Source organism: Pteropus medius, unplaced genomic scaffold (genome assembly GCF_902729225.1).
Source record: "Pteropus medius unplaced genomic scaffold, Ma_sr-lr_union100, whole genome shotgun sequence".
Taxonomy (NCBI): domain Eukaryota; kingdom Metazoa; phylum Chordata; class Mammalia; order Chiroptera; family Pteropodidae; genus Pteropus; species Pteropus medius.
In genome coordinates this window covers 43,699,521-43,718,621 of record NW_024344378.1, presented here as the reverse complement: position 1 = coordinate 43,718,621, position 19,101 = coordinate 43,699,521, and the positions used below count along the sequence as shown (strand labels likewise).

Here is a 19,101-nt window from a genome sequence, read left to right as displayed (position 1 = left end):
GTGGGCCGCCAGGCAGCACTCACTGAGGGTGTATCTTGTAGAGTGTGCCATCCACGCCCACTGTGGTCCGTAGCCGTGGCAGCTTCTTGTTCTCCCGGAGTCGAGTCAGGATGGCTGCCAGGGCCGCTGCACAGAGGTTGGCTGAGCGGAAGGAGACGATGGTGCAGACATGCTGGACCGCAATGCAGTCAGCCTCCGAAGGCTCCAGGCCCAGATCCGTGAGGATCTCTCTTGTATTGGCAAGGCCTTCTTTATACCTGGTCAGGCGACAGGAATGAGAGGGCCACACTATTCCATCCCATGGGAGTCCCCCTCAAAACCAGCTTTCTCACCTCTCAGGACTGTGAAGATAAATAGGCTGGCACATAGTAATATAATAATAATAATATTAACAATGATCATAGCTGCCACCATTTATTGAACACTCACTATGTGCCAGGCACTAGGCTAAGGATTTGACATGCATTAAGTTAATCCTCACAACAATCCTGGGGGAAGTACTATCATTACCCTATTGTACAGAAGAGAGGCCTGAAGTACAGAGAGAGTAAGTAATTTGTCCATAGTCACATGGCTAGTAAGTTCAAGGACTAGGATTTGAACTCAGGCAATTAAATTATAGAGCTCACCCTTTAACCACTCTGTACTATACTGCCTTTCACTGAAACTTAGTCCCTGACAAGCTCTGCACAAACACAGACTCTGAGAGTCAGAGGCCACTTAGCTGAGCTCAGAATCCAAACTGATTCCAAAATCCAGAGCAATGCCAGTGTTTCTAAGCTGGAAGAACAGGATCCTGAGTTGACTAGGGCTTCAAATCACCAAAGGCAAAGCCAGTACCCAAAAGTACCAGGTGGAGAAGGCTCTTGCCGTAGCAGGAGTTCTGAACTTGGATTCCATGCATGGGCTTTAATGGGTCCAAGGATGCCCTGATATTATAAGCAAAAATGTGTGCGAATGTATATTTGGGGTATAAAGGGTCCAGAACTTGAATCAGATTCTTAAAGGGGTCTGTGACCCTAAAAAAGTTATAAATCGCCACTTTCGGGAGGAAGAAGGCAATAAAACATGAGGAGGGGTTAGATCTCCATAGGCTGATGAAACCAACAAGAAGCCACATCTGAGTTATGGCAGGTATTGTTAACCCACGTGAATCTGTGCCTAGGTCAAAAAGCGTTCTAGTAGAGAAGGAAAAGCTGATCCCTTCTGTTATACCACTACATGAGCACACCACACCTTGGCCAACCCTCACCCTCTCAGAGTCAAGGTGGGAGGAACCCAGCCAGCAGCTTACTTCTCCATGGCAGCCACGTGCCGTGTTTCAATTTTGCCCTTCGTGTGGAGCGTGGAGGATATCTTGCCACCAAACAGGAGGCCTGCCTTGGCCATCTTCAACAAGACGAGCCTGACGAGTTCACCTAGGTACAGGCCGCTGATCATCTTCTCAAATCTACAATTTGGTGAACAGATCAGTGGCAAAAACACCTTTGGTTATGCAGCATCCTTTCCCAAAGCCCATGAGCCATGGCCTGTGGTCAGAAGCATGACTGGTGGGAGGGCCACTCCATGGGTCTGGAGGCCTCAGTCCCCATCCCAGCTTGGGGTGGCCTCTCTGAGCTACACTCTCTTCACCTATAAAAGGGGAGGACTAAATTAGAAGAAACCTAAGATTCCTTCCTGCTCACAAAGCATTTGATTCCAAGAATCTTTATCTTAACACCCTGGCCATGGGGGCACCATTCCCATGTTAGGCATTAGGAATCTGAACTTCAGAGACTTCAGGCACTTTCCCAAACGTGGCATGATATATCCAAATTTCATTCTAACCCCTACTCTCGGCTTCTGTCCAAGAGAGAAGGATGCTGTGTCCATGAGATGGGCTTAGACAGCCCCAAGGAGGTTCTACAATGAGGTGGATGAAATATCCCCCCCAGACTACCTAATCTGGACTCTGAGTCTATATCCAAGAAGCAAGTACTAATTGTACTAATTGTCTCCCAGATAAGCTATTAAAAACAATTTTTATTTTCCAAATATAATACGACATAAAAGCAAGGACAACCTGTTTCCTAATCAACTTTATCTCTTTCATTATAAAAAGTCTTGGAACATTACAGAGACAGAAGACAAAAGAAGTCCAGGTTGGCTTCGGAGAAATGAAATTTAAGTGAAATGGAGAGGGAGAGGATGATAAAGTCCAAAAATGGGCACCACTTCCTTGGGCCATGACCACTCCATGTCACCAGTGAAACAGGTATGTGCTGGGGAGCGGGTGCATCTGAAACAGAAATCTGCTTTCCAGGCATTCAGTTCTATGTTTGAATGATTTCTAGGAGGTATTTAAAACACTTATTCACCAGGGCTTCTTGAAAAAATGGTTGATACTGGGGCCGGGCTAAAAAAATGCACAATAAGCCTGGAGCATCTTACTGTGCCAGAAAAAAAAAAGTGATAAAGAATACGTCAAAAGGACAAAGGGGCTAGCTTGAAGTAAAGGGGCTTTGACTGAACAAATCTGAAAAGAAAATTGAACATCAAAATAAATAATGATAGGAAGAAATTATAACTCATGAAATAAAAAAAAAAATCCATGAGTCCGTATTACTATAAATAGATAAATGGAGAGGATGGAAAGCTATTCCTTACAGTACAGTAACAACTAATAAACATAGAGGGAATATGGATTTAGAAAGTCATCAAAAGGATGCTAAAATTAGAAAATGAAAGTTTAATGAGAAATAGGATATTTACAGTCTCAAAAAAAAAAATTCACCTGATACTCATTAATTACAGAGGGAATAATAATAACTTTATGGTAGAGAAACCTGTTGCACAGCCCTGTAACCAAACAATTCACCAGTAATGGAACAAACATGTCCCTCCAGATACGCTGCACTGAAGAGCATGCACATCGATTGTGGGATATTCCTGCCAAAATGCACCGCCTGAGTCTAATCATGAGGAAACAGACAAATCCCAGTCGAGGAACGTTTTATAAAATAAATGGCTTGTATGCTTCAACATCATGAAATACACAGAGATACCACAGAAGTGTTTGAGATTAAAGGAGGATGAAGAGACATGGCAGCAAAATGCAGTGTGTGACACTGGACTGAAGCCTGGACCAGGATAATTTTTTTCTTTTTTATGAAGAACATTAGTGGGTCAGCTGGTGAATTTTGAATAAGGTCTGCACATTAGATATTAGAACTGATTAAGTGTTAATTTCTTAATTTTGATAATTATATTTTGGTTAAGAGAATGTACTTGTTTTCAGGTAGCACTTGCAACATAGTCTCGAATGGTTCAGAAAAATAATTTTACACAGACATGTACTTGTTTTCAGGTAGCGCTTGCAACTTAGTCTCAAATGGTTCAGAAAAAATAATTTTACACAGACATGTATGTTTTTTATGTACATGTGTATTTTATGTCTATATATACACATATACACACAAATTTACAGAGTGAATGTTACTATTTAGGGAATCTGAATAAAGGGAAATTTTGTATGATTTTTACAACTTTTCTCTAAGTCCGAAATTACTTTTCATAATTTGAAACTTTTTTTATTCAACTAACACCTAATGAGTTGCAATAATGTGTAAGACACTATGTGTAGAAAGGAAATAAAAACCACACAGCCTGCCTTCACGGAGTTCAGCATGTAGACAGAGCTGAGGCAGACTCGAACTAGTTCTACTACAGGTGAGTGCGGGATGAGAGCTGAGAAAGGCTCCATGAGAACTGAGGCTGGGAAGGAATTACACCAGGTGCTGTGTGATTAAGAAAGCAGGATGGCGGGGGAGCATTGGAAACACAGATGAAGAATTTGGCTGAATCCTGCTTCCTCAGACTGCACTGGTTTGTTCTGAGGCCCTAGTCCAAATACACCAAGTCACCTGGTTCACACCTGTATCTCCCCTGCCTCATACATACGTGGTCCAGAAATATGGATTGGCTTAGAATTGGGGTTATGACCTAGGGGAAATGACTCCATTTCCTTGGCTTCACTATCCTCATCTGTCCAATGAAACCGAAATACGAGCTTTGCCTCATAAGCTCATTGCGATGGATAACTAACTAGTCACAACTAAAAAGCCTCCCAGGTATAAAGTGTCCTTGAGCGATTGGGCATTTCCTGGTGCTGATGCTCAGATCACAGCCAGAAGGTACTCACAGCTGCTTCCCAGGGTTGAGAGAGCCAAGGTCTAGATCCAGGTCAAACTCAGTGCGGATGTCTTCCAGGGCCCCATCGTCCCCAAAGGCCCCCCACTCGGTGTTGATGCACATCCTCCCCTCGTCACCTTCCACCAGGTCAATGTTGCTCATGTCCTCCATGTAACACGCGTTGGTGCCAGTACCTGAACAAGGGGTCAGAGAGAATGTGCAGTGATGGAAGGGCCCCCAGCTGGGTAGAGACAGAGAGAACTCTCAACGCCTGAGAGGCCTCTGAATGTACCACAAAGTGCTTTTGATCCACTCTCAGGGCTGGTTCTCAGTGAGGGAAGCAGCTTTGGCAAGCCCGGGAAGTTCATGAGGAATAAAGCTGACATATCAAGTCTACACTTCTCAGGGTGTTAATGGTTTGCTGTGATGAATGGAGTCAATTGTGAAGAAGTATCTGATGAATATGTATGAAAGCTAACAAAGCACACATACAAAGAGGATGAGTTAACCTAACCTTCTAAATATATATTTTTTAAATCTCTAACCCACAGTAACTTTTTAAATCCTTTCCCTAAGCTACTTAACCTCTTCTCTATTTGATACTAAAAATATTCTTTACTCAGGGCCTGCCCCAAATTGTTCCTAGCATAAGCTACATCTTTATCTTTGTCAATGATTAGCTATCACATGAGAAAGTAACATTCCATATTCAAAGACAAAATCACTCCAAGGAAATGCCTCAAACACGTGAATATTGGAGGGTGACTGCAAATGGGCACCATCTGTTTGAGACCTATTGGGATGATGGAAATGTTATAAAATTGGATAGTAGTGATGGTGACAGAACTCTGTAAATTTACTAAGATTCATAGAATTCATAGATTACTAAAATGAGAATTTTTATGCCTTAATAAACTGTTTGTTTGTTCATTTGTTTGTTTTTCAAATATCTTCCCCTGGCTGATACTAAAGCCAACATAAGAAATGTTAAAGCCAACATAAGAAATTAGAAATGTAGAGAAGCAGAATGTAATACAATATTTGAAAAAAAGTTTTTCTTAGAAAAGCATGGACACTGTTTAGGCATGTCACCCAAACTGTGGGTTACCTGACGTTGTCACCAAGACAGACACAGAGGACAGTAGCTGGATGCCATGACTGGCAAGTGCCCATCCCATTCTGAGGTATAGGGCCAAAGAAATGGGAAAGTAGATCAAGCCCCTCAGGTGTAAAGATCCTGCCTTTGGGAAAGTAAGGCTGAGGAAAGTGTGGTTAGCAATTAAGAAAGAGCAATTCAGAAAACTTTTTCCAATAGTGGTAAAGGAATGGGGAGGCAGAGGGTATATTCAAGGGGATATCCAATCCAGTTATTGTCCCCCAAAGTGCCTTCCAATGGACCCCTCCAGCAGAGCCAATCCCAGCTCAGGGACCCACCCACCGGATGCCCCCGTGCACTGCTGTCTCCCTGGTCCAGGCCTCCACTACGTCTTGCCTGCACAGTGCGATGGCCTCTTGGCTGGTCACCTTGATTCCACGCTTGCCACCAACAGTCAATTTTCCACACAGCAGCCAAAATAAACTTTTTAAAAGTGCATACCCCACTTATCCATTCCCACCCAAAGTCCTCCAGTGCCTACCTCTTTTTGGGGTAAAAGCCAAAGACCCTACCGTGACTGTGTCTGTGTCCTGTGCAATCTGCCCAGTCCCATCTACCCCCTCTAACCTGAGCAGCCTACTATTCTCAGCTTTCACTCACTTTGAGCCCCCACTCAGACTTTTACGGTTCCTTGAGCATCCCAGACTCATTTCCATCTCAGAAGCCATAGGTTTCCTCTTCTTTGCCAAGGACTCTCTTCCTCTTGATCCCCACTTTGCTCTCTCCTCCCCATTGCTGAGGTCCCTGCTCAAATGTCACCCCTCAGAAAGGACTGCCTGAGCACCCTACCACACTCACTCTCAGTCACAAAACCCTGCTTTATCTTCTTTATCACAGTAATCACCACCTGACATTATCTTATTTGTTTAGGCCTTTTTAGTCTTTCACCCACCTTTCCACTGAAAGCTCCGCGAGTACAGGAAGCTTTGAGTATTAACTCACCACTGAGAACCCAACACACAGCACAGGGCTTGACACACAACAGGCACTCAGTGAACACTTGAAAGAATGAGTGGTTGTGTGTATTAATTTTTCATCTTTCTGTGTTGTTTCTCCTAAACAGAAAGCACCAAAACCCTTCCCACTGACTTTACTCAGAGTTTGCTGAAACTAAGCCCCAAAACAGCCCCTTTCCCCCACCCCCAAAACACAAGTCAAATTGAGTTACCGATGATGACACCAACTTCGCAGTAGGGATCATCATAGGCGCATGTCATCATGGTCCCCACGGTGTCGTTGACCAAGGCCAGGATATCCACATCTATATCCTATTGGAACACAAGCCCCAGAGGGCATCGGTGGGTGGGACAAAGGTATTACCCCTTTATCTTTCCCCACATAGGAAGCAAAAGCAGTGAAGGTGACTGGTTGAGACAATCACTACATCCCACCTGCTGGGCCTGCTTGGAAGATGCAAGGCTTCTGTCAAGGTTCAGGGGTCTAGCGGAAAGAAAGAGCAGTTGGGAGCTAAAGAGGGGAACCCATGCTCCTGCTTTATGGTCCAAGGCCTCTGTGCAATGGAAATATGAGAGATGGCCCACCGGGACGCCAGCCCTTGTTTGAAGGACCCTGAGGAAAAGATGTTTATCTTGGGAGCAATGGTGATTCCAGGAGAAAACACCAAAGCCCTCACCTCTGGGGACACCTTAGTCTCAGCCAGGTCCTCTCTGTGAGCAGCACCATGGGTTTCCCGCCTGGGTTTCCCATTCTGCCAGGTCGACCTGGGTTATTTCACCATGGTTCCCCAAGGTTTAGGGGAGTATTTTAAAGTAAAATGAAAACAATAGAACACAGACTACCAGAGAATACTATCACAGAAAAAAGAGAAAAAAAGACTGGCAAGGTATACATCGATATACTCCTCTTGCTGTCAGGGTAACAAATAATTTGGGTTTATTTGTGGAGTTCACAACTAGCAAGGAGCATGTCTTGCTTTTTGGTTATTCAGATTATTGTAAACTTTATTCAACAGAGATATTCTACAAATGGAGGGTGGAAAGTGGAATAGAGAGCCAAACTGGAAAGAAAGTAATCTTTTAAGCCTCAGAGAGGAAAGGTGGGGGGTTGGAGCATTACACACAACATGGCATCTAACCAAGATCCCCGGAGGGGGCTGTGGCAGCTGGGGAGGCCCCAGGGCTGTTTCGCCCAACGGGAACAAGCTCTACATACCATGGCTCACCAGTGGGTTTATCTAAATTGGCCACGTCTGCACTACAGTGAGATCTTCCCAGAGATGGATTCCTTCTCTGATTCTCCTTCCAGGGCAGGCCCAGCGTGAGACTCCTCCCCTTAAGAGAAAGGTGTCGGGACTGGGAGAGCTCCCTACACCGAGGCCAGTTCCTCACCTTGTGCTTTTTCAAAGCTTTGGTCAGACAGTTCACTACATCTGTGTCCTGAACTCCCCGTGCCTTAAATTTCTTCGTCCATGAAAGCAGGACACCCTGGAGGAAGAATTCAGATCCAGTTAAAGCCAAGAAGGCACTCGGTTCTGAAAATGAGCTGCAGGAATTTTATGCTTGAAGTGTACGTGCCTCCCTCACCTCCCCCCACCGCCTTCTCTTCTTTAAGTTGAATCACCCCAATTCTTTCAACGTTTCCTCAGAGGCATTTTCTAATCATTTAAACATCTTTATTACTCCCATCTGAGCAGTTTGAAACATCACACATAGTGGTGGAAAGAACAACTGCTGAAGAAGAGTCAGAACATTTGGATTCACAAGCCATCAGACAACTCATTTAACCTCTCTGACCCTCCGTTCACTCGAATGTAAAATGGAAACGTCACTTCCCTGCCTGTCACAGAAATTGCTCCGATGGAAATACCTGGTGTGTGCTAGATGCACGTTATGTGTACAGAATACATGGTTTGCCAGGTCCACAAGACAGAACTAGCATGGTGTTACTTTGTAAAACTCCCCCAGGAATTTAATTTCAACTTAGAAAAATGGTTCTTCATTTTCATCATCACTTATTTGCTTAAAATTGGTGTTTTCCAAGAGTTTTATGTTAAAATAGCAAATAATCATAGAATTTTTCAGACTGGAAGAGAGCTTGGGAGTTGAGACCTGCCCAAGCCCACACAGTCAAGAATGGCTGAGCTCAAACTCACAAACACTCTGATCACACCTGCCCAAACTCCCTCAGTTTATGGATAAAGAAGCGGAGATTTAGAAAGGAAGGAAACTGCTCTAGGTGTCACAGGGCGTAAAGGACAGAGGCTCAACTGGAACGCAGGTCTCAGACTCCCAACGGGACCGTGGGCTTTTCCCCTGCACCACAGCACCACCTAGTGGCAGCTCTCCCTAACTTCTGCCTTGATAGGCTTTGGTAACATCCTGCTTCATCTGAGAAATTGTGGGGTGGCATCCCCTCCAAAAGGTGCTAAGGGTAATGTGGGACCTGTGGGATGAGGGTATATGCGGGTGTGGGGAATAAATGCTTGTGATATACGGTTAAGTAAAAAAAAGCATTGGATACGACTATATTTTTTTAAAACTATACAGTGTAACATCAGTATTTAACAGATATGACTGAAAGGAAAACTCAGCAATTCTAGTGGTGGGTATCTCTGATGGTTGGGATTAAAGGTGATTTCTGTTTTTGTTTTTGTTTTTTTAATTTATTTATTTATTATTATTTATGCCTACAGTACCTGGTCTTCCTAGGCGGTCTTCCATCCAAGTACTAACCAGGCCCAACCCTGCTTAGCTTCCAAGATCAGACATCGGGCTTGTTCAGGGTGGCATGGCCGTAGACCGTGGACTGTAACGCTACTGGGGCGTGAACCCAGGACCTTCTGCATGTAAAGCAGACATGCTAACTGCTACACTATGGAACCACGTCCAATTCCTGTTTTCTCTAAAATTTTCAGTTTCTATCCTCCTCCTTCTCCTCCTCCTCTCTCTCCCCTCCCCCACCTCTTGAAAAAGGTATTACAGTGTTATCATCAGAAACACACACATACACACAAAGAAACTTCCCTTTGGCTAAAACTTTGTTCTCTCATTAAAAAACGAGGACGACAACAGCAGCAGCAATAAAGTGACCTCCTCTTTTACTTCCACAGCCCTCATCTTCTTTAACTATTTTTTAGTTCTACACAGAAGCCCCCTTAGACCTCCTCATAAAGGTGTCCCCTTCCCACCCACTTCTGCACTTACAGGGCTGATCACCAACTTCTCCAAGAGCACTTACATTAGTGTCACAAAATCTATACCTGCAGCAGAACCACGGTTAAATAGCTATGCCCACACTAAGTAATTGTTATTAATGCATTTCCTTGTAGTCGAAGCTTTTCTACTTAGCCTTAAATTTCACTGAAAGGCAGTTTGGGGGAAATTTTTATAAAATACAAGTAATTGACTAACTTTGATAAGCAAAGCATTTCTCCCTTCCTTGATATAATCAAACACTCTTCCCTGATTTAAATGTTACCTGAAAATCCTTACTGGAATATGACACAAAATGGGTCAAAATGCTTTCAGCACCTGCTGGCATTTTAAACAAAGTTCTGGAGCTGTCTTTCTCGAAAAGCAGTTTGGTCAGAAAGTTTGTGAGCTTGGGCTGAGCCACTCTTGGCTGTCTGGCCTTAGGCAAGTGTCTTAACCTCTCTGAGCTGCAGTTTTTCTCAAATATGAATGAAAACAATCATATCTACCTCCTATTATATTTTGGGATTTTAATGAGCTAATACAAGTAGAGCTCAACATAGTGCAAGACACAGTGTCAAAATCTGAGGTACAATGCTGCTGCTGTTGTCATCATCATTGAAAGATACTGGGGGATGCTTGACTTAGATAAGTCCTGGATGGACAAACTATACATTCTCTCTCGCGCGCGCGCGCTCACTCTCTCTCTCTCTCTCTCTCTCACACACACACACACACACACACATCAAGAAATTATGCAAGTTTGGTTCTCAAAGTCAGTTTAACTCCTACAGAGCTTGAGAATGTTCTTTCTTCTTCCTGGGGTCTCTATTCTGAAGCTCAAATAAGAGATGTTTAACTCTGTGGTGAATCTAATCTCGAGGCCTGATTCCTGACTCCTCCCTCTACTTCCTAAACCAACTCTGGGACCTCTGCTCTTCTAGTCAGCAAAGACAATGACACTTCAGAGCAAAGCTCCACCTAGCCTCTTTTAAGTTCTCTGAAACCTACTTTATACTATTTTTTTTTTTAATCTTTTCTTTATAAAATAATGAACAAGTAAACCTCAGCCTATCCCCTGTATAGATGCTGGCAAATTCCCATTTAATGTAATCAGGAATTGATTGTACCTTTCAATTGTCAGATAGTTATCAGGCACCTGTGAAATATAAGACATTGTGCTAGAGACCCCGAGGGTGGAGAGAAAGAAAGATATAAAACAGCACCTGCCCTCCAGAAACATTTGTTGAATTGAGGACAAGGGACAAAAGCTGGAAGAGCCAAGTCACTTAGGGACAGTCATCCTAACCCTGCAGCTACTTCTGGTACACCAGGCACAGTATTGGGCACTTTGCAGATGTTTTGCCTAAGCTTCACCTCAGCCCAGCAAGTAGACATTTAGTCCCTGCTTTACAGATGAGAAAATGAGGGACTCAAGAAGTTAAGTAACTTGCCCAGGGCACACAACTTTTCTGAGCCGTGATTCACAGCCAGGTCTGTGGGATGACAAAAAACTCATTTCCTTTCCACAACTGACACCCAAAAGTGGCTCAGGCCAACAATATCAAATACATCCCAAGGTGGTCCATGGATTGACTGTCAGCTGGGTGTCATGACCAGTATGTGTGGTAGGAGATCACAGGCCACCACCCTAGACAGGCTTGGCCTGGGAAGACCTGACTCTTGACTTAAACCCCCTACCCGAGAAAGCTCACTGTCCTTTTATATGGCCCCTTATTTACTTTCACAGATTTACTTAAGAATCAGGTTTGCCATATCCCTGTCTACAAACTGAAAATCTGAGGCACATGAAGATGAATTAGCCTAGACCTCAGGTGGCTGGTGGCACGGCTAAGGCTATATACCTGAGATGCGGTGTCTGCTCAACAACACTGTCATTCCAGTGACCCCCACCTCAATCCTCCTCCTAAGCGCTTACTGTAGAGGCAAGATTTCCTGAGCCTTCTCATGCTTATTCTAGTCAGCTGTGTCAGGGATCCTAAGTGTGGTCCCCAGAGCAGCAGCCTCTGCATCACCAGGGAACCTGTTGGAAATGCAAATCTAAGGTCCCACTGATTAAGAAAACCCCAGGTGGGGCCTAGCAATCTGTGTTTAACAAGCCCCCAGGAGATTCCAATGCAACCTTGATCTGAAAACCACTGAACTAAATGGGGAGAACCATGCCATTCCCTTGTGCTGTGCCCATGTGAAATGTAAAATCTAGGCAGCCACCTTAATGAGTTCTACGCCTCACATTTGCACCTCATCAGTTAAAAAAAAGCAAAAGAAAATACAAGCAAGAAAACTCCTGCTGACCCCTCCTGTTCCCAACCTGACTCCAACACATTCTCCAGCTCCAAGCTCCAAGCTCCAAACTCCAAATCTTGCACAGCTTCTTCCCTCCCCAGCCTTACCTCTTCCAATTTAGTCTGTCTGCAGGGAAAAGAAAAGGTCAGGCCAAGGGGAAATTTCTTATTCTTCAACCCTTTGGTCTTCATGAAATCTGCCACACAGTCAGCTACATATACAAACAGCTGCAGAGAAGAAAAAGCACAGGATACTGAGCTAAGGCATGGCCACTCATAAACTAGATGCCCAGGCCTTTCCCCTACTTCACAGAGCCCCTGCCCTGGTACCTCTGAGCCGTTCCCTTGGATAATTTCATTGGGTGTTGGGTAGAACTGACTCTCCATCTGGACTTTTTGTTTCCCCTCTTCAGAGACTTGCACCTTCAGGACTCGAAACTTGGATCCTCCAAGATCTAGGGAAAGAAACTCGCCATTTTCTATTTAAAAAAACAAACAAACAAACAAAAAGTTAACATTTATTGAGGGTCTGCTATACGGCAAGCTCGGCATTGGAAGTTGAACATGTAAGAAATATTGTTAAGTCTCACAAGCACCCCATGAGCTAGGTATCATTACACGCACTTGCTGAGACTCCACAAGTGCAGCCATTGATCTGAGCCCTCCCAGTAAGGGGCAGAGCTGGGGTGTGAGCCAAGTCTTTCTGACCCTGCAGCCTGAACCCTGACCTCTGGGATATGCTGTGGGGAATAAATGTGTTCCTCCTGAGAAGGTAAATGGAAACTGCAGGCAGGTAGTATTAGAGATAGGCCTTGAGGGTGGCGCCTATTCTCGCATGCCACAACCAGGAAGAGAGCTGGTCCTCCAAGCACAGGGATTGAGAGTGGGGGGTAGGGTGGCGGATAAGGCATGGAGGAAAAGGTGGGAGGAGAGCAGAGAAGAGAACCAGCTCCCCTACAAGCCTCTGTCTCACAGGCAGAGGGAAAATGCTCCAGGAGGGAAGGGAGACAGGGACCAAATGATGGTCCTTAAAGGCCAAGGATGCTCAATATTTGGGGCCAAAATCACTCCCAAATGAGAAAATGTGACACGACCCAGCCCAGCTCAAGATGGATGCTATTAATAAAAAGGTGGAAATGAAACACATGTTTTGGGGCAAGGCAGTCTACCTTGATGACTTCAACTCAAATCCAGACAGAATTCCTGCCCAGGATCCTTCCAGTGTCTTCAGTGTCAGTCATAGGTATGGAATGGGAACGCAGATGTGAAACAATAGGACTTTGTATAGAATTATCTGTACCTAAAAGTGGCTACAGGTACCAAGCATGCTTCATGATATGTGCCCGAGGTATGCGTAAGTAAAACTCCATGCCCACAAATCTGGGAGCCCAAGTGACTTTGTTTTGGACCATGTGACCCCAGACAGGGATGCATGGATCTAAGGAGACAGCTGGCCATTCAGTTTCACTCCTTGTGAAAGAAAATACAGAGGGGAAAAAATGAAATGGAAGCATCCTGAAAACCGGAGGTCAGCAGGGTAGCCGGGGTGGCCACACGGATGTAGGCTGAAACCATGGAGTAACCCAACCCCAGTTCCCTCAAGGCCTGAGTGGGCTACAGTTTCTGCCCTCAGAGTCCCACAAGGTCCTCGTGTCTCCCTTCTTTGTTATGTGTCCTTGCAATGAAAGAGCTAGAGGCAGGCTCTCACGATGCTTTTCAAACTTTAATGTGCATGTGAATCTTCAAGAATTTTGTTAACATGAAGATTGTGATTCAGTGGAAGTGGTGCTTGAGATTTTGCATTTCTAAACAAGCTACCAGGTACTACTGCTGGTGTGTGGACTTGTTAGAGTAGCAAAGGTTTAGAGTCCTCCTTTACAGATCCAGCCAGTTGGATCTTTTGTTTTTGTGGCAACATCTGGAAAGTGAGGTTCTTAACTCCCTAGATCAGCCCTAAAAGGAGCCTGATGGAGTATTTATTATTATTCAAGGAGAGAATCCAGGAACCTAATCCTGAGCAAATTTTATTAGCATTCATCATGTACCAAGCAAGAGATGCTTTCACAGATGTTATCTTGTGTAGGAAGTAGGGTAGATCACACAATCTATATACGAATATTTACTGAGTACGAGTCTGTACCAAGTAACATGACAGGTGCTAGGGATGCAAAGATGAAAGACTTTGGGAGCCCATCAGAAATACAAGCAAGTCATTTCCACACAGTAAGGAAAGTCCTCTGATCATGGCAAGCACAGGGAGCGGTATCTAAATCAGAGCAGGAGTCAACAACCCAGAGAAGGAGATACAGAGCTGAGTGGCTGAAGGATGAGCGGGAGTCAGGCAGTAGGACAGGGAAGAGGTGGGGTCCCAGGGAGAGGAAACCGTGAGCAATGAGTTCACATTGGGGGGTAGGAGGGAAACCTGTGCTTTTAAGAAAGAAAGATGTGACAGAAATGAGGCTGGCAGGTAGTCTCAGGTTAAATTAGGAAGGATTTAGAAAAGCTGCCCCACTCCTCAAGGAGCTTGGGCTTTATCCGAAGTGAGGGGGAGCCACAGAAAGATTTTAAGCAAGGGAGTGCCAAGATCCGATTGAGATTTTGAGACAACACTTATGGCACCAACCAAGATAGACTGAAGGATTTTAATAAAAGAGGTTCTTGTGCTGCAGTCCAGGTTGGAGATGATATACGAGACCTCGTGCAGTGTTGGCATGGACTCGTTCGTTCCTCCAGCCACCAGCACCGTTATCACTCTACAATTATCTTACTCCACCAGTGACTCAAGACACTAGTTCATGAAAACCACGCGATACGATCCCTTCTGTGACTCTGACCCCAGAGAAAAGACTCGTTGGACCCCAGAGGAGGAAGGACCAGCCCAGAAGAAGGCAACAGTGGCAGTGGGACCATCAGGCTCTTTACAGCAATGATTAAGATTATTATAACCTCCCATCATAGGGATGTAATGTATAGCATGGTGACTATAGTTAATAATGCTGTATTGCCTATTTGAAAGTTCTCATCATAAGAAAAAATTTTGTAACTATGTACAGTTATGAATGTCAACTAGACTTGTGGTGATTGTTTCACAATATATACAAATATTGAATCATTGTGTTGAACACCTGAAACTAATATATATGTCAATTATATCTGAATAAAAAAATTAAAAAGAATATAATTTTAAAGAAAAGAAAATGACCTCCAAGAGGGTGAGATTTCTTTGACAATCCACCTTCTGTGGATGACGCTTCCATGACGTTTCAGTGGCTCCAGGCTGTGAACATTGGGGTTCCCTTCTCCTAAGCCACTGCCAAGGCTTGTGCCTCTGCTCCTTCCTCATTCCCTAGTGTAGTATCTTGCAAAGGCACACAACAATTGAATGTGTAGATTCCTGGAGATTCAGAATTTCCATGGGGTGAAGCCTGGAAAACGATATGCTTAGAAATCGCCCTAGGTGAGTCTTATGCTCTGGCAAGTTTGGACCCCTGTCCTAGTGTAGATCCCTGGGCCCGTCAGCCAACTACCTCGGGGCTCCCCAGGCTGCCTAGAGGAAGAGGCCAAGCAGAGAAACAGGTGGGATCAGGCCCACAGAATCACAGTCGCCATCACAGTCAAGTGATGGGCACTTCCTCATGACTGGTAAAAGAGAAGGCACAAATGATAACGCTTTAAGGCACTTTCTAAGAACAGCCAATTGCAGCTCCCTGACTGAAACACTGGGAGGTAACTAAGGCTCAGTTTACCTCCTCTCAGGCAGATTTGCATGAAAAGAGGGAAAATTACAGAAAGTGGGTGAATGCAAAAGGATTTCTTTGGAAAATGCATACATTTCTGAAATTGAGGCCCTAAGGGATTAGGAGAGTTCTATTTATTTGGTTTTGTTGTTTAGTAATCATGAAATTACACCACCAGCTCACAGGAGCTATGGCAGACTTGAGACAACATTTTGAAGATTTTAAAACACTTTTTCCACGTGACTTCATCCGATTGCAACGACGCTGCAGGTTGGTAGGACAAACTGGCCACAGCCCTTCTATTGATAAGGACAGGAGCACAGTGGTCCTGGCTCCATAGAGACTTTGGGCTCAGGGACTTCGCTGCCTCAAGATCACTGGTAAGATTTATTGTGGGATGAGAGGCTCTGGGGAGATTGGAAGAAAGGAGATGGTATGTCCTGGCCTGGGGAGGAGGGAGTTCCTAAAACCTGTTCAGTTTCATTTCTGAACTTTCCTAAAGGAGCCAGGGCCAAGAAGGCGCATTGGCTCGGCATCCTCAATGTCACCGAAGGCCATTTTCCCTTTCTTCTGGGGACACACCCTACAGGAGGAGCCACAGCACAGGAAGCCAGGAGGACTTTAACCTGGTGCATCCCACTTGCATATGCACGCCCTATGATTCAGGTGCTTCTTCTGAATAGCCTTGGATGACCCTACGAGCAGTGCAGTCCCCTGAGCACTCTCAGAGCAGTGTCAGAAACCAGGAGAGATTTCAAAGTAGGACTGTCTCTCTCCAAAGCTTACGTTCCTCCAGGGTGTACGCTGCCCACCCTGCACACCACCCTCTAGCAAGGGAACAAGTCCTTCTCATCGCAGTTCCCAGTGGCCTCGCAAACAGCAGAGCCAAGCTTTGACCCAGGCATTGTCCCAAAGGGGCCCAGAACCTGGCTAATCCAATCGAAGGCCCCTGAGAACTCCCCAAGCTTCAATCCCTCCTCCTTCTAGAGCCCGAAAGCCCTTGCTGGAGCTTGGTTGGAGCACTGGGACTCTGGCACTGGCAAGTCCCTTGGTCCTCAGTACTCTCATATGACCTGGGGATAAACAACATTTATCCCATGGAGTTCTTATGAGGTGTGTGAGACGGTGAGTCCCCAGCACCCCATGATCACAGGAGTTGCTGGGTAGATGTCAGTTCCTTTCCCTCCTGTGGCTTTCCCAGGGCTGAGAATGGAGGAGTTGGATGGAATCTCATAGATTCTTTTTAGAGGTCTCTAGACTGTGATAAGCGAAATAATGGTCCCCCAGAGGTGTCCACATCCTAATCCCCAGATTCTGAGAATATCTTCGTTCACAGGGCAAGACGGAATTAAGTTTGCAGGTGGAATCGAAGTTGCTCTCATTTGACCCTGAGGTTGGGAGATCATCTTGCATTTCTTGAGTGGACCTAAGGTAATCTCAGGGTTTTTAGATGTGGAAGACACAGAAGGGAGAGTCAAAGAGAGATGTGAAGATGCTACACTGCTGAGTTGGAGATGGAGAAAGGGGTGTAGCCAAAGAATACAGGCAGCCTCTAGAAGCTGGAAAAGGCAAGGAAACAGATTCTCCCCTAGGGCCTCCAGAAGGAACACAGCCATGCCCACACCTTGATTATAGCTCAGTAAGACCCACTCAAACTTCTGACCTCCCCAGCTATAAGAGAATAGATTTGTGTTGTTTTAAGCTGCTGAGTTTGTGGTCATTTATTACAGCAGCAGTAGAAAACTAATACATAGGCCAACTCTCTCATTCTACAGATAGAGAAACTAAGACTAAACTTTTTGCCAAAAGTCACTGAGAAATGACAGAGCTGAGCCTACAACCCAGGTTTTTCGAATTGTCATTTAATATCCTTTCTACTATATCGTGCTATCTTCTATTACTTACTATAGATAGCCTAGAATCTAGATACCTAGGAGTAAAATGCCATTTCTTATCCAGTCAATAAATATTTCAGAGCCTAATATTGATCAGGCACTATGTTAGGTGCTCAGAACACTGTGGTGAAGAAGACGCAGACCTCACCTTCATGGGGTATTGGTCCAGTGGGGAGACTCTCATACACAGCAGGGGGATAGGTGTGCTGAGAAGCACCTAACCCAGCATGGGGATGCTTTCCTGCTGGAGGCAGTGATCTCCGCACTGAGATTAAAAAGCTAAATTGGTGTTCCCCAGTGGAAGAGTATTGAGATGTTCCAGCAGGAGAGGAAACAGAATGTGTAGGGCCAAGGCAGGCAGAGAGAAAGCAAGGTGCATGTGAACTCTGGTTCAAAACCTTTAGTATTGAATATGACTAAAGCATAGAGAGTTGGCGAGGGGCAATGAGGAGAGAGGGGTAGAGCAATAACCAGAGTACAGGAGCAAACTTCAGGTACACACCAACCAAGAAGGAAGTAGGGGAACCAGAGTCCCTGGCAGCCCCCAGCCCCACTCACCTGAGCCATCTGGAATGGCCCTGACAAAGGTAGGCAGCATCTTCACTGAGGCTGTGGGGTTCGTGTCCTTTCCCAGGCCCTTCTGCATTTCAGCCTGGAAACGAGTCATGATGTCCAAAAGGGTCTCATCGGAGAGCCGCATGTGATACAGGAACCTGTCCACCTGGAACAGACACCAGGGTAACCAGGGTTGGCTGCTGGGGGCACTTGCCCTCCAGTCAAGGCAGTAAATTCCCATTCCCATGATGAAGCTGCATGGGGACAGCACCCATCCCCCTGCTGTCCCAAAGGGTCCTTGCCTGACCCCTCATCAAGCTGGGGACAAGGTGGGGAGTTGGAGGAACAGAATGGAATGGAAATCTGGGGGAAGTGGAGAATTATTCCTCCAAAGGGGAAGCTCTGAAGAAGAAATGATTCCTCAATTTTTCTGAGGGGACAATAGAGAGGAAAAAACTAAGAAAGATCCAGGGTTTCTAATTCCCAATTCTAGCCCTCACCATTGTCCCATTGCTTCTCCACTGGAAAAGACTAGCTATAGCTTAAACCTTGATTCCTAAACATGGAAGCTGTCTTATGTCCAATGATGACGTATACATCCAAACATGTTTCCCTTTGTTTATGGGCTGCTGGGAAGCTCAGAGCTAAATTCAGTCTCCAACTGCAATATCTAAAAGCTAATCCTTTAAATTTCCATTTTGTTTTCATCTGAGGTTGTTCTAATTAAGATGAAGTTTAATTTTTAAAGCCAGCTCCAATTGCTATTGGAAATGAGTGGATGCGACTCAAGTACCAGAAAATTGGGGTATAGGAACCCCCACAATGGGAAGGAAGTTATAAAAATTACTATGGCTGTGCTTACTCTACTTGAACGCAGTATGTCACATTGGAATGGTAACTTCTTCTCCCTTGCAACTCATTGGTTGAGGGCAACCTGGATTCTCAGCACTCGCTGGGATGGATTATTGACCAGGGCAGGAAGAGGGACGGTGACATAAGTGCCCTGTATTTGTCACCCCTTTGTATACTGAGTGGCCCCTCTACCCATCCAAGTTACAAGGAAGCTTTATCTCAGCATGTTCCTGGAGGAACTGCTCTCTCACGCTTTTATCTAAGACTAAGAACATGTGT

General features: G+C 45.0%; 1 protein-coding gene and 1 pseudogene across 2 annotated transcripts in view; both read right to left on the bottom strand.

Moving 5' to 3' along the window:
• Nucleotides 1-19,101, bottom strand: part of HKDC1 (hexokinase domain containing 1) — a 42,065-nt gene that overhangs the window by 19,274 nt on the left and 3,690 nt on the right. For both annotated transcript variants that reach the window (XM_039871986.1, XM_039871985.1), the window contains exons 2-9: nt 17,974-18,136; nt 12,114-12,262; nt 11,892-12,011; nt 7,675-7,770; nt 6,495-6,594; nt 4,181-4,364; nt 1,295-1,450; nt 24-257 (exon numbers count right to left, since the gene is read on the bottom strand). In XM_039871986.1, the coding sequence (XP_039727920.1) occupies nt 24-257; nt 1,295-1,450; nt 4,181-4,364; nt 6,495-6,594; nt 7,675-7,770; nt 11,892-12,011; nt 12,114-12,262; nt 17,974-18,136 (1,202 nt within the window). The remainder of the gene's footprint in view (nt 1-23; nt 258-1,294; nt 1,451-4,180; nt 4,365-6,494; nt 6,595-7,674; nt 7,771-11,891; nt 12,012-12,113; nt 12,263-17,973; nt 18,137-19,101) is intronic.
• Nucleotides 8,970-9,085, bottom strand: LOC120610042 (uncharacterized; annotated as a pseudogene).